Genomic DNA, 14891 nt, shown 5'->3' with positions numbered 1-14891 from the left:
TTAATATATATATTTTTCTTATAATTTGTCCAGCAGTTTCCTACACCAAAGATTAATTATGTAGTATATATATATATATTGATTATTTAAACTTACGATTAAATTACCTTGTACTAGCTGTGGTATGGTTAAACTAGCCTACCCATCTGACCAATTATCTCCTACGACGAGAATGGTTCAGAAGGACATTTAGATACTAGTTAAAATAGCTTTAGCTCATAATTTTTTATCTCAGAAGCATGAAAAACATTAAATATTATCTCATTTTTTCTCATAAAGCTTAACAGTAGTGTTGTAGCAGACAATTTCTGGCCTGGAAGTAAATTTACACATATATTACTAGCTTATTGTTCTCTATATAAACATTTTTTTTTCATTTTGCATTTGTTCATGGTATTGCTTTTCCCAAAGTACTTTTCTGCCAGCGGCCTACAGTATGAAGCAAACCACCCTACCTATCACAACAACGTCTCTGCTTTAGTAAATATGAAAAAAAGGTGAAAGTTAATCAAATATATCATAATTGTAACTTCCTCCATATGTACTGTGGAAGTAAACCCAACTGAAGACTCACCAGAAGAACGAAGACCACTGTGGGAGCGTTCACACCTCTGGTACAACTTCCACAACACAGCCTCTACGTATTATACCGAATTCGTCTTTGTTGTACACCTTCCACAATACCCAACTCTACATATCATAACACTCTCAACTTGAGCTTTGTGGTGGTCTACGGTTTAAAAGCCTCCACTGTGTTGCTTCCATTAGGCCTTCCATCTTGCCCGTCTTACAAATAAATTACCCATAAGCGCCACTCGTCGTCAACACACACACACATACAACTGGCAATAATGCTCCAAGAGAAGGTCGGAAAACATTGACCCAGAATCTGTTGGGTGATCAACAAACCAAGCTTCATCGGAATCCGTATCTAGCTATTTAAGTTAGATAAATAGATAGATAGATATTCAGTAAAATCGTCTACAAGTTTACATTGATTCAGCATGACATGTACAATGCAGATATACAGTTCAAGATGTATACTGACAATGCTGGTATACAATGTGCATAGACTGTGCAGGTATACAAACAATATACCTAGACGAAGCTCATTCATAAGATAATCCGTACAGACACTCAGACGGATTAACATGCACTATTCCCAAAGTGAGATGCGGAAACAATATGCACACTTCTAAGTCGGTGTAATGAATCAGGAAGTACAGTACAAGATAAAAGCCTGCCTCACGGATTGCCAGAGCTGGATCACCGACCATTATGGTTCAATGACTCACTGCCCCCAGAAGTCTCAACGATTTGTACGGTATTTCATTTTCCAAGTTGAGGACCAAGTGAACGCCCCTGCATACGGTACCATCTCGTGCAACTCTGACGTTCTAAACACACGTTCTAAAGTGAACTAACAGTTACACACGTTCTAAACTGAACTGTTACACACGTTCTTAAGTGAACTAACTGTGACACGTTCTAAAGTGAACTAACAGTTACACACGTTCTAAACTGAACTGTTACACACGTTCTTAAGTGAACTAACTGTGACACGTTCTAAAGTGAACTAACAGTTATACACGTTCTAAACTGAACTGTTACTCACGTTCTAAAGCGAACTAACAGTTACACACGTTCTAAAGTGAATTCACTGTTACACATGTTCTAAAGTAAAATAACTGTTACGCACACGGAGTCGATTCCCGGGCCGGTGGAAAAGTTGTTTGGACATACTTCCTAGCCCCAATTGGTCCCTGTTCACCTAGCAGTAAAGTAGGTACCTGGTGTAAATCGAAAGTTGCGAATTCGTATTCAGAGAAAGTTGTTGGAGCTTCCAATAACTTGATGACAAAAACGATTGACTCTTCAGGCTTCTACGCCCTTAACTCATTGGACATAAAGGCAAGCATAAACTTAGCAGCCTTACCTGTTGGGTGCTGTAAACGCTTCTGCGCTTCACCTTACACAGGATGTAGGGGGGTGCCCTCCCCCCCCCCAAAAAAAAAACTTACGCACGTTCTTAAGTGAACTAACTGTTACACACGTTCTAAAGTGAACTCACTGTTACACACGTTCCCAAGTGAACTAACAATTACACACGTTCCCAAGTGAACTCACTGTTACACACGTTCCCAAGTGAACTAACAGTTACACACGTTCCCAAGTGAACTAACAGTTACACACGTTCTAAAGTGAAATCACTGTTACACACGTTCTAAAGTGAACTCACTGTTACACACGTTCCCAAGTGAACTAACAGTTACACACGTTCTAAAGTGAAATCACTGTTACACACGTTGTAAAGTGAACTCACTGTTACACACGTTCTAAAGTGAAATCACTGTTACACACGTTCTAAAGTGAACTCACTGTGACACGTTCCCAAGTGAACTAACAGTTACACACGTTCTTAAGTGAACTAACAGTTACACACGTTCTAAAGTGAAATCACTTACACACGTTCTAAAGTGAACTCACTGTTACACACGTTCTAAAGTGAACTCACTGTGACACGTTCCCAAGTGAACTAACAGCTACACACGTTCTTAAGTGAACTAACTGTTACACGTTCTTAAGTGAACTAACTGTTACACACGTTCTAAAGTGAACTTACAGTTACACACGCTCTAAAGTGAACTCACAGTTACACGTTCTTAAGTGAACTAACTGTTACACACGTTCTAAAGTGAACTCACAGTTACACACGTTCTAAAGTGAACTAAAAGATAGACAATGTTAAGCAGACACTAGTACACATGCAGATTTTTATGTGAATCAACATGGCGTCAAAATTGCACTGAGACTATCTTAACTAAACGCTCTCTTTCTAGTGGGGTTCAGAATTGGTTTGATTTCTCTTTTGGAACGTGTGTATGTATGTATCTACATACTGTACACACGTTCCAAAAGTAGTACCGTATCAACCGCTGAGCCCTGTTATGACCCCGAAAGGAAAGGGATTTAACGTATGAATTTTTTTGAGGGAATACAGTAGATAGCGGCGGTGTGGCAGTGACCTACATGGGTGTACTGTACTCTACAGCTGGCACTTCACCACAATCTGAATTTCTCTGCTAAATCCAAGAGATCTAAAACTTTATGTACACTGAACTTATGTGTACACACTCCATCTAAGTGTAATGGCTGAGTCAAGATGTACATAACCTTTGTGTACACCTTGAACCCAGGTATACATTGAAAACTGTGTGCACACTAAACTTATGTAAACATTACACCTGTGTACACTGAACCTATGTGTATACACTGTATACACTGGCCTATGTGTATATACTGAACCTAAGTGGACCCTGAACTTAAGTACGCATACCGGACTTGTGTACATTGAACAAGTGTACACGAATCTATGTGACACTGAACTTATATAGCCTACTCAGTTAACCAAGGTGCATATATTGAGCCCATGTGTACACTGAACCTTCAAGCATATACTGAACCTATGGATACAGTGAACTTGTGTGCATGTTCTGAACCATCTTTAACACTGAAACTACTGTACGTGTACTATCGAGCATATGTGCATTTACTGACCCTGCGTATAAAATGAACCCATGGGTGTTCATTGAAGACAATTGCATAGAAATGATTGTGTACACACTGAACAATTTACGAATTCAACCTGTGTGTACAATACAAATTGAACCTACTGTATGTATCCAATGTACCTGTGTTCAATAAAGCCATGGTCACTGAACTTATAAATTCACTGAACTTATAAATTCACTGAACTTTTGTATCCACCGAACCTTTGTATACTGAATCAATGAGGGCATATTAGACGTAGATGCACATACTGAACTAGTTGCATACTGATAATATGTGCACAGTGAAGCCATATAAATACACTTTGAACCTATGTGCACACCGAAGTTAGGTTAGCAACATTCTACGAAAGAGAAGTAAACTGATGTCCACATGAAATATAATAGTCATCCATCAACATTTTCTACGTTGTCATTACAGTACTGTAGGTGAAGGCTTGGCCGAGCAAAATAAATAGCAGAAGAGAAAACTAAATTACTGAAAACAATTTCCGATGCTGTTCATCAAACACACAAGGTCGGGCCAACTACTGAACTGCATAACAGATTAACATATGTTCATATTGTTCACCAGTCGCGTAGACTGAGATGCAAGAAATTTATAACATCACTGCCTGAATTATATATATATATATATATATATATATATATATATATATATATATATATATATATATATATATATATATATATATATATATATATATATATATATATATATATATATATATGTATATATATATGTATATATATATATATATGTGTGTGTGTGTATATATATATATATATATATATATATATATATATGTGTATATATATATATAATATATATATATGGAAAGTATATATATATATATATATATATATATATATATATATATATATATATATATATATATATATATATATATATCCGTGTCTTGGCCATGGGATACAGGTACTCTCTTATTCCTTGGGTATTCTTGTTCTAAGATGCAGTTTAGTCAGCTGATAGAAAGTGGTGCAGTAGAACTATTTCTTTTAGTATGATAAACTATAAGTGTGTCAACATACAATGGCTTTAATTGCAAAAGTATACAATCCTTACCAAAGTGTCAATATCTTTGGTACAGCCGAGTCTCCCTGGGAGGAAGAAGGATGGGAAGAATGCTAAAGATGAGGGGCTGAGCAAGACTGGTTCACTAGATCGGGAAACACGTCCACCTCGTCGTTCCTTCTTAGCTGACACGAAAGACAAAATGAAAAAGACTGTGTCTCTCGATCGTCGCACCTTGCCAGGGCTCAGTCGCAATAGGTCGTCGAGCCGAGACAAAGTCAGCCAATCTCGTGAATCCATCATTGGAAAAATCAGAAAAGGAAAAAAGGCTGAAGCTGAAAAGAAAAAAAATGAAGACAAGGGTGAAACTCCTGACAGTGGCCCATCTACAGCATTAATTGGAGGCGTGGTTGCCTTAGGGGCAGCCGGTGCAGCTACTGGAGCAATTATTGCAAGTCAGGATGGAGACACGGCTGCTGAGGTAGGAGACGAGGCTCAAGATGTAATTGGTAATTTAACGAACAATGGCGAAAATTTAAATGATGATATGACAGAAACAGTAGAAAACGAACCACACGAGGTAGCTGCATCTGTTGACGAACTAACAGAAGACACAAAAGATGCTTCCAGAGCCGCCAGTGCAGTTGGAGAGGCATCAGAGGAACTGGCTAAAACTGTCGATGAACTGAAAGAGGAAGCTGGAAGTGCTGCTTCCAGAGCCGCCAGTGCAGCTGGAGAAACATCAGAAGAACTAGCTGAAACTGTCTATGAACTGAAAGAGGAAGCTGGAAGAGCTGCTTCCAGAGCCGCCGGTGCAGCTGGAGAAACATCAGAGGAACTAGCTAAAACTGTCGATGAACTGAAAGAGGAAGCTGGAAGTGCTGCTTCCAGAGCCGCCGGTGCAGCTGGAGAAACATCAGAGGAACTAGCTGAAACTGTCTATGAACTGAAAGAGGAAGCTGGAAGAGCTGCTTCCAGAGCCGCCGGTGCAGCTGGAGAAACATCAGAGGAACTAGTTGAAACTGTCTATGAACTGAAAGAGGAAGCTGGAAGTGCTGCTTCCAGAGCCGCCGGTGCAGCTGGAGAAACATCAGAGGAACTAGCTGAAACTGTCTATGAACTGAAAGAGGAAGCTGGAAGTGCTGCTTCCAGAGCCGCCGGTGCAGCTGGAGAAACATCAGAGGAACTAGCTGAAACTGTCTATGAACTGAAAGAGGAAGCTGGAAGTGCTGCTTCCAGAGCCGCCGGTGCAGCTGGAGAAACATCAGAGGAACTAGTTGAAACTGTCTATGAACTGAAAGAGGAAGCTGGAAGAGCTGCTTCCAGAGCCGCCGGTGCAGCTGGAGAAACATCAGAGGAACTAGCTGAAACTGTCTATGAACTGAAAGAGGAAGCTGGAAGTGCTGCTTCCAGAGCCGCCGGTGCAGCTGGAGAAACATCAGAGGAACTAGCTGAAACTGTCTATGAACTGAAAGAGGAAGCTGGAAGAGCTGCTTCCAGAGCCGCCGGTGCAGCTGGAGAAACATCAGAGGAACTAGCTGAAACTGTCTATGAACTGAAAGAGGAAGCTGGAAGAGCTGCTTCCAGAGCCGCGGTGCAGCTGAGAAACATCAGAGGAACTAGCTAAAACTGTCGATGAACTGAAAGAGGAAGCTGGAAGTGCTGCTTCCAGAGCCGGTGCAGCTGGAGAACATCAGAGGAAGTAGCTGAAACTGTCTATGAACTGAAAGAGGCTGGAAGAGCTGCTTCCAGAGCCGCCGGTGCAGCTGGAGAAACATCAGAGGAACTAGCTGAAACTGTCTATGAACTGAAAGAGGAAGCTGGAAGTGCTGCTTCCGAGCCGCCGGTGCAGCTGGAGAAACATCAGAGGAAGTAGCTGAAACTGTCTAGAACTGAAAGAGGAGCTGGAAGAGCTGCTTCCAGAGCCGCCGGTGCAGCTGGAGAAACATCAGAGGAAGTAGCTGAACTGTCTATGAACTGAGAGAGAAGCTGGAAGAGCTGCTTCCAGAGCCGCCGGGCAGCTGGAGAAACATCAGAGAAGTAGCTGAAACTGTCTATGAACTGAAAGAGAAGCTGGAAGAGCTGCCCAGAGCCGCCGGCAGCTGGAGAAACATCAGAGAACTAGCTGAAACTGTCTATGAACTGAAAGAGAAGCTGGAAGTGTTGCTTCCAGAGCCGCCGGTGCAGCTGGAGAAACATCAGAGGAAGTAGCTGAAACTGTCTATGAACTGAAAGACGAAGCTGGAAGTGCTGCTTCCAGAGCCGCTGGCAGCTGGAGAAACATCAGAGGAAGTAGCTGAAACTGTCTATGAACTGAAAGACGAAGCTGGAAGTGGTTCCAGAGCGGTGCAGCTGGAGAAACATCAGAGGAACTAGCTGAAACTGTCTATGAACTGAAAGAGGAAGCTGGAAGTGCTGCTTCCAGAGCCACCAGTGCAGCTGAAGATGTGATGGATAATGCGACAGATGCAGCTGGAGACGCATCAAAGGAACTAGCTGAAACTGTCGATGAACTGAGAGTGGAAGCTGGAAGTGCTGCTTCCAGAGCCACCGGTGCAGCTGGAGAGGCATCAGAGGAACTAGCTGAAACTGTCTATGAACTGAAAGAGGAAGCTGGAAGTGCTGCTTCCAGAGCCGCCGGTAGGCTGAGAAACATCAGAGGAACTAGCTGAAACTGTCTATGAACTGAAAGAGGAAGCTGGAAGTGCTGCTTCCAGAGCCGCTGCAGCTGGAGAAACATCAGAGGAACTAGCTGAAACTGTCTATGAACTGAAAGAGGAAGCTGGAAGTGTTGCTTCCAGAGCCGCCGTGCAGCTGGAGAAACATCAGAGGAACTAGCTGAAACTGTCGATGAACTGAGTGGAAGCTGGAAGTGCCTTCCGAAGCCGCCGGGTGCAGCTGGAGCATCAGGAACTAGCTGAAACTGTCTATGAACTGAAGGAAGCTGGAAGTGCTGCTTGAGCCACCAGTGGCTGAAGATGTGATAATGCGACAGATGCAGCTGGAGACGCATCAAAGGAACTAGCTGAAACTGTCGATGAACTGGGGGTGACTGGAAGTGCTGCTTCCAGAGCCACCGGTGCAGCGGAAGGCATCGAACTAGCTGAAACCTTGCGAACTGAGAAGCTGGAAGTGCCAGAGCCGCCGGTGCAGCTGGAGAGCATCGGAGGACAGTTGAAACTGTCTATGAACTGAAAGAGCAGGTGTTGCCAGAGCCGCCAGTGCAGCTGGGGGCATCAGGAACTGGCTAAAACTGTCGATGAACTGAAAGAGGCTGGAAGTGCTTCCAGAGCCGCCAGTGCAGCTGGAGAAACATCAGAAGAACTAGCTGAAACTGTCTGCGAGACAAAGAGGAAGCTGGAAGAGTTGCTTCCAGAGCCGCCGGTGCAGCTGGAGAAACATCAGAGGAACTAGCTAAAACTGTCGATGAACTGAAAGGGAAGCTGGAAGTGCTGCTCCAGAGCCGCGGTGCAGCTGGAGAAACATCAGAGGAACTAGCTGAAACTGTCTATGAACTGAAAGAGGCTGGAAGAGTTGCTTCCAGAGCCGGGTGCAGCTGAAACATCAGAAGAACTAGCTGAAACTGTCTATGAACTGAAAGAGAGGCTGGAAGGCTGTCCGAGCCGCCGGTGCAGCTGGAGAAACATCAGAAAACTCTAAACTGTCGATGAACTGAAGGCTGAGTGTTCCAGAGCGTGATCGAGGAACAGCTGAAACTGTCTATAACTGAAGAGGTGGGGAGCCTTGCCGGTGCAGCTGGAACATCAGAGGAACTAGTTGAAACTGTCTATGAACTGAAAGAAAGGCTGGAAGTGCTGTTGAGCCGCCGGTGCAGCTGGAGAAACATCAGAGGAACTAGCTGAAACTGTCTATGAACTGAAGGAAGCTGGAAGTGTTGCTTCCAGAGCCGCCAGTGCAGCTGGAGAAACATCAGAACTAGTTGAAACTGTCTATGAACTGAAGCTGGAAGAGCTGGCCCAGAGCCGCCGGTGCAGCTGAACATCAGAACTAGGAACTGTCTATGAACTGAAGGCTGGAAGTGTTGCAGACCGCCAGTGCAGCTGGAGAAACATGAACTAGAAACTGTCTCGAACTGAAAGGCTGGAAGAGCTGCTTCCAGGAGCCGCCGGTGCAGCTGGAGAGGCATCAGAGGAACTAGCTGAAACTGTCAATGAACTGAAGAGGGCTGGAAGTGCTTTCCGAGCCGCCAGTGCAGCTGGAGAGGCATCAGAGGAACTAGCTGAAACTGTCAATGAACTAAAAGAGGAAGCAGGAGTGCTTCCAGAGCCGCCAGTGGAGCTGAAGATGTGATGGATAATGTGACAGATGAAGCTGAAGAGGCATCACTTGAAACGATGCATAAAATCGAAGAGTCAGTGGATACCACTATGGGAAGTCGCGGAAGCTGCGCCAAGTACATCACTCTTTGGAAAACTGAGGACCGCAGTGTCTAACGCAGTTACTGATGTACAAGATGCGGTGACAGGCAAATACGAGGGTAACCCACACGATAACGATAATAGCGAAGGTGTTGGTATGGAGTCTGAGGCTCCAGGCTCGGAAAAATGTATTAACTTCTATGTTGGAGACTCACCATCTGAGGATGATAACGTATCAGTAAATGAGGAAGCAGCGGGCACTAGTACCTCCTTCTTTCGGACGCTGAAGGCAGGTGAACATGAGAAGAATGTTGACTTTGATGTTGGAAATTCATCGGCGGACGACCCTGTTGCAAACCTGGCGGCAGCGGGAACAAGTTACAGCACACAGATTCATCAACATGAGTTCGACGAATCAGACGAGGTAGGTATATTTACATTCCTAGTTGGCTAGTGTGAAGGCGAGTCGTAACTTAAATATTTTGTTTAGGACAATAAGTATTGCTGTGTGCAGGACTGGTTTTTACAAATTCTTTTCCCCAAAATTTTCATGTATTCTCATACCCTGAATAAATCTTATAGTTTAGCAATATTTATGAAGTTTAAATGTGTGTGTTGCTCAGTCCTGCATGCTGGCCAATGAACCATTATCTGATCTTACTAGCTCTGGGTACTGTACCAAATAATGCATTAAACATTGAAATGTACATCTCACAGTAAGACAGAGAGATGAGCTTTTAGTTCAACATTTATATTTGTAGCTTGTTGTGTTTTAAGAACTCAGATATCGTGATCATTGTGTACTTCAAGCAATGAACTTGCCGAGCCCCATTATATGGGTATGATGTCAGCATGATGTCCGGCGGCTCCTGGGTCCGGATTCTCAATGATACCTACATTAAAATTTCCTCTACTTATCCAGAGAACGCATTTATTTCTGGCAGACTTTCAGTCTAATATAGATGTTATCCCCATTATCTTGTGCAGTAACTTAAGTGAACCAATTTTATGTTTCCACACCTCCAACCGTGCTTAACCCTTAACCACAGAGCTTTGAGAATCTGGACCTATGGTATATCTTCTACCAGTCAATGTGGTCTTGGTGATCTACCGCCTAAAAGTGCCCCAACGATTTACCAAATTAATGTAGTTCTTCCTTGTGACCTTGTTAAGTACTAACTTAGTGGATTTTATCATTGGCTCAAAGTTGGCAGATTACTGTTTTGGGTAACTGTGTGTGTGTATGTGTAAAGAAGACGTTTACACCGTCTATCGGTCTAAAAATATGTCAAGATAGCCTTTGGATCACCGAAATTAAGCATGTTCAAAAGTTCAGCTGCATGTTTAAGTTGACATGACCAACATCTTATATACACAGGGTTCCAAACAAATTTTTCAACTTTAAACCCTTGATACACCACCTTTACCTACTTTAATACTATCAGCAGTTTAATGTAGTTCTTCCTCTTGCCTGTGGTTTCGGGTGTGTATGTGTGACCAAACAGGATGATGAGCTGGTGGGCGGTAGGCTGGCGCCGCCAGTGCTGCCGTGCTGGCCGCCAGTACCATCGTCACCGCCATCAACCCTTTGTCCAGTGTGCGTAACGCACTTATATGTCCCCCACCTGTACCCTTATATTAGTGCTCAATTTACCTGTACCCTTATATTAGTGCTCCCTCTACCTGTACCCTTATAGTAGTGTTCCCTCTACCTGTACCCGTATATTAGTGTTCCCTCTACCTGTCTCCTTATAGTAGTGTCCCCTCTACCTGTACCCTTATATTAGTGCTCCCTCTACCTGTACCCTTATATTAGTGTTCCCTCTACCTGTACCCTTATAATAGTGCTCCCCCACCTATACCCTTATATTAGTGTTCCTTCTACCTGTACCCTTATAATAGTGCTCCTCTACCTATACCCTATATTAGTGTTCCTTCTACCTGTACCTTATAATAGTGCTCTCTACCTATACCTTATATTAGTGTTCCTACCTGTACCCTTATAATAGTGTTCTTACCTATACCCTTATATTAGTGTTCCTTCTACTTTATCTTATTAGTGATCCTCACCTGTACCTTATATTAGTGCCCTACCTGTACCCTTATTAGTGTTCCCCACTGTACCCTTATTATGCCTCACCTGTACTTATATTAGTGTTCCTCTACCTGTACTCTTATATTAGTGTTCCCCCATTGTACCTTATTAGTGTTCCCCCTAAAACTCTTATATTAGTGCTCCCCACCTATACCCTTACATTAGTGCTCTCTACCTGTACCTATATTAGTGTTCACCTGTACCCTTATATTAGTGTTCTACCTGTACCTCATATTAGTGTTCCTCTACCTACCCCTTATATTAGTGCTCTCTACCTGTACCCTTATATTAGTGTTCCTCTACCTGTACCCTTATATTAGTGTTCCTCTACCTGTACCCTTATATTAGTGTTCCTCACCTGTACCCCTTATATTAGTTCCCCCACCTGTACCCTTATATTAGTGTTCCTCTACCTGTACCCTTATATTAGTGCCCTCTACCTGTACCCTTATATTAGTGTTCCTCTACCTGTACCCTTATAGTAGTGTCCTCTACCTGTACCCTTATATTAGTGTTCCTCTACCTGTACCCTTATATTAGTGCTCCTCTACCTGTACCCTTATATTAGTGCCCTCTACCTGTACCCTTATATTAGTGTTCCCTCTACCTGTACCCTTATATTAGTCTCACTCCTATTAGTGTTCTCTACCTGTACCCCTTATATTAGTGTTCCTCTACCCATATTTATATTAGTGTTCTACCTGTACCCTTATATTAGTGTTCCCTCTACCTGTACCCTTATATTAGTGTTCCCCACCTGTACCCTTATATTAGTGTTCTACTTGTACCCTTATATTAGAGTTCCCAATTGTACCCTTATATTAGTGTTCCTCTACCTGTACCCTTATATTAGTGTTCCTCTACCTGTACCCTTATATTAGTGTTCCTCTACCTGTACCCTTATATTAGTGTTCCTCTACCTGTACCCTTATATTAGTGTTCCCTCTACCTGTAACCTTATATTAGTGTTCCCTCTACCTGTACCTTATATTAGTGCTCTACCTGTACCGTTATATTAGTGTTCCTCTACCTGTACCCTTATAGTAGTGTCCCTCTACCTGTACCCTTATATTAGTGCTCCTCTACCTGTACCTTATATTAGTGCTCCTCTACCTGTACCCTTATATTAGTGCTCCTCTACCTGTACCCTTATTAGTGCTCCTACCTGTGACCCTTATATTAGTGTTCCTCTACCTGTACCCTTATATTAGTGTTCTACTCTACCCCTTATATTAGTGCTCCTCTACCTGTACCCTTATATTAGTGCTTCCTACCTGTACCTCTTATATTAGTGTTCCTCTACCTGTACCCTATAAGTAGTTCCTCTACCTGTACCTCTTATATTAGTGTTCCTCTACTTGTACCCTTATATTAGTGTTCCTCTACCTGTACCCTTATATTAGTGTTCCCCACCTGTACCCTTATATTAGTGTTCCTCTACCTGTACCCTTATATTAGTGTTCCTCTACCTGTACCCTTATATTAGTGCTTCTCTACCTGCACTTCTTATATTAGTGCTTCCTCTACCTGAATTATATTAGTGCTCCTCTACCTGTACCCTTTATATTAGTGTTCCCTCTACTTTAATCTTATATTAGTTCTACCTGTACATATTAGTGTTCCCTCTACCTGTACCCATGTATTATTCCTTCTACCTGTACCCTTATATTAGTGCTCCCTCTACCTGTACTCCTTATATTAGTGTTCTCTACCTGTACCTCTTATATTAGTGTTCCTCTACCTGTACCCTTACAGTATATTAGTGCTCCTCTACCTGTACTTACAGTATATTAGTGCTCTCTACCTGTACCCTTATATATGTTCTCTCTGTACCCTTATATTAGTGTTCCTCTACCTGTACCCTTATATTAGTGTTCACTCTACCTGTACCCTTATATTAGTGCTCCCTCTACCTGTACCCTTATATTAGTGCTTCCTCTACCTGTACCCTTATATTAGTGTTTCCTCTACCTGTAACCCTTATATTAGTGTTCCCTCTACCTGTACCCTTATATTAGTGCTCCCCACTGCACCCTTATATTAGTGCTCCCTCTACCTGTACCCTTATATTAGTGTTCCTCTACCTGTACCCTTATATTAGTGTTCCCTCTACCTGTACCCTTATATTAGTGTTCCCCTTTACCTGTACCCTTATATTAGTGCTCCCTTTACCTGTACCCTTATATTAGTGTTCCCTATACCTGTACCCTTATAATAGTGCTCCCTCTACCTGTACCCTTATATTAGTTTTCCCTCTACCTGTACCCTTATATTAGTGCTTCCCTCTACCTGTACCCTTATATTAGTGCTCCCTCTACCTGCACCCTTATATTAGTGCTCCCCTCTACTTGTACCCTTATACAAGTACTTTCTTCTAATAGTATTGTTCAAACTAATATTTTCCTCTAATAGTAATTCATTCAAATATTGTCTACAAAAGTCACACAAACTAGTACTTCTTCTACAAGGGTGACAGATTACTTTCTTCTGCAAGGGTGACACAAACGATTACTTTCTTCTTCAGGGGAGAGACAAACTAGTACTTCTTCTATAAGGGTGACACAAACTAGTACTTTCTTCTACAAGGGAGAGACAAACTAGTACTTCTTCTACAAGGGTGACACAAACTAGTACTTTCTTCTGCAAGGGTGACACAAACTAGTACTTTCTTTTACAAGGGTGACACAAACGATTACTTTCTTCTGCAAGGGTGACACAAACGATTACTTTCTTCTTCAGGGGTGAGACAAACTAGTACTTCTTCTATAAGGGTGACACAAACTAGTACTTTCTTCTACAAGGAGAGACAAACTAGTACTTCTTCTCTATAAGGGTACACAAACTAACTTTCTTCTACAAGAGAGACAAACTAATACTTCTTCTACAGGTGACACAAACTAGTACTTCCTTCTACAAGGGAGACAAACTAGTACTTCCTTCTACAAGGGTGACACAAACTAGTACTTTCTTCAAGGGAGAAACAAACTAGTACTTCCTTCTACAGGGGAGAGACAAACTAGTACTTTCTTTACAAGGGGACACAAACGATTATTTTCTTCTAAGGGTGACACAAACTAATACTTCCTTCTACAGGTGACACAAACTAGTACTTTCTTCTACAAGGAGAGACAAACTAGTACTTCCTTCTACAAGGGTGACACAAACTAGTACTTTCTACAAGGAGAGACAAACTAGTACTTCTTCTATAAAGGACACAAACTAGTACTTTCTTCTACAAGGGAGAGACAAACTAGTACTTTCATAAGGGTGACACAAACTAGAACTTTCTTCTACAAGGGAGAGACAAACTAGTACTTCTTCTATATATGACACAAACTAGTACTTTCTTCTACAAGGTAGAGACAAACTAGTACTTCCTTCTTCAGGGGAGAGACAAACTAGTACTTTCTTTTACAAGGGAGAGACAAACTAGTACTTTCATCTACAAGGGAGAGACAAACTAGTACTTTCTTCTACAAGGGAGAGACAAACTAGTACTTTCATCTACAAGGGAGAGACAAACTAGTACTTTCTTCTACAAGGGAGAGACAAACTAGTACTTTCATCTACAAGGAGAGACAAACTAGTACTTTCTTCTACAAGGAGAGACAAACTAGTACTTTCTTCTACAAGGGTGACACAAACTAATACTTTCTTTCAAGGAGAGACAAACTAGTACTTTCTTCTACAAGGGTGACACAAACTAGTACTTTCTTCTACAAGGTGACACAAACTAGTACTTTCTTCTACAGGGGTGACACAAACTAGTACTTTCTATCTACAAGGGAGAGACAAACTAGTACTTTCTATCT

General features: G+C 42.1%; 3 protein-coding genes across 4 annotated transcripts in view; all 3 read left to right on the top strand.

The window, feature by feature from the left end:
* The window catches only part of LOC121861500 (suprabasin-like), a 40355-nt gene extending 34123 nt beyond the window's left edge, over positions 1-6232 (top strand). Inside the window, exon 4 of the mRNA XM_042359298.1 lies at positions 4682-6232. Within this exon, the coding sequence (XP_042215232.1) occupies positions 4682-6232 (1551 nt within the window). The remainder of the gene's footprint in view (positions 1-4681) is intronic.
* Positions 6233-7055: 823 nt separating this feature from the next.
* Positions 7056-8916, top strand: LOC121861355. The gene is made up of 3 exons (XM_042359004.1): positions 7056-7245; positions 7601-7778; positions 8706-8916. The coding sequence occupies exons 1-3, from the start codon at positions 7056-7058 to the stop codon at positions 8914-8916; spliced, it is 579 nt and encodes a 192-aa protein (XP_042214938.1).
* Positions 8747-14891, top strand: part of LOC121861499 — a 32292-nt gene continuing 26147 nt past the window's right edge. Inside the window, exon 1 of one of the 2 annotated variants that reach the window (XM_042359297.1) lies at positions 8747-9408. In XM_042359297.1, coding sequence (XP_042215231.1) covers positions 8932-9408 — 477 coding nt within the window. In that variant the 5' untranslated portion in view covers positions 8747-8931. Of the gene's footprint in view, positions 9409-10542; positions 10582-14891 lie in introns of those variants that run through there. The other variant, XR_006088034.1, reaches the window with a different exon arrangement.

Source organism: Homarus americanus, unplaced genomic scaffold, assembly GCF_018991925.1.
Source record: "Homarus americanus isolate GMGI-L3 unplaced genomic scaffold, GMGI_Hamer_2.0 scaffold24260, whole genome shotgun sequence".
Taxonomy (NCBI): Eukaryota; Metazoa; Arthropoda; class Malacostraca; order Decapoda; family Nephropidae; genus Homarus; species Homarus americanus.
This window is presented reverse-complemented; position numbering and strand designations above follow the sequence as displayed.

Excerpts from the sequence above, each read along its gene's own strand:
- LOC121861355 (XM_042359004.1), top strand. The coding sequence starts at position 7,056 with ATGGATAATGCGACAGATGCAGCTGGAGACGCATCAAAGGAACTAGCT. Across the intron at positions 7,246-7,600 it reads TGCTGCTTCCAGAGCCGCCG|ATGCAGCTGGAGACGCATCA; the intron begins GTAGGCTGAGAA and ends ATAATGCGACAG. Across the intron at positions 7,779-8,705 it reads CTGGAGAGCATCGGAGGACA|GCTGGAAGAGCTGCTTCCAG; the intron begins GTTGAAACTGTC and ends TCGAACTGAAAG.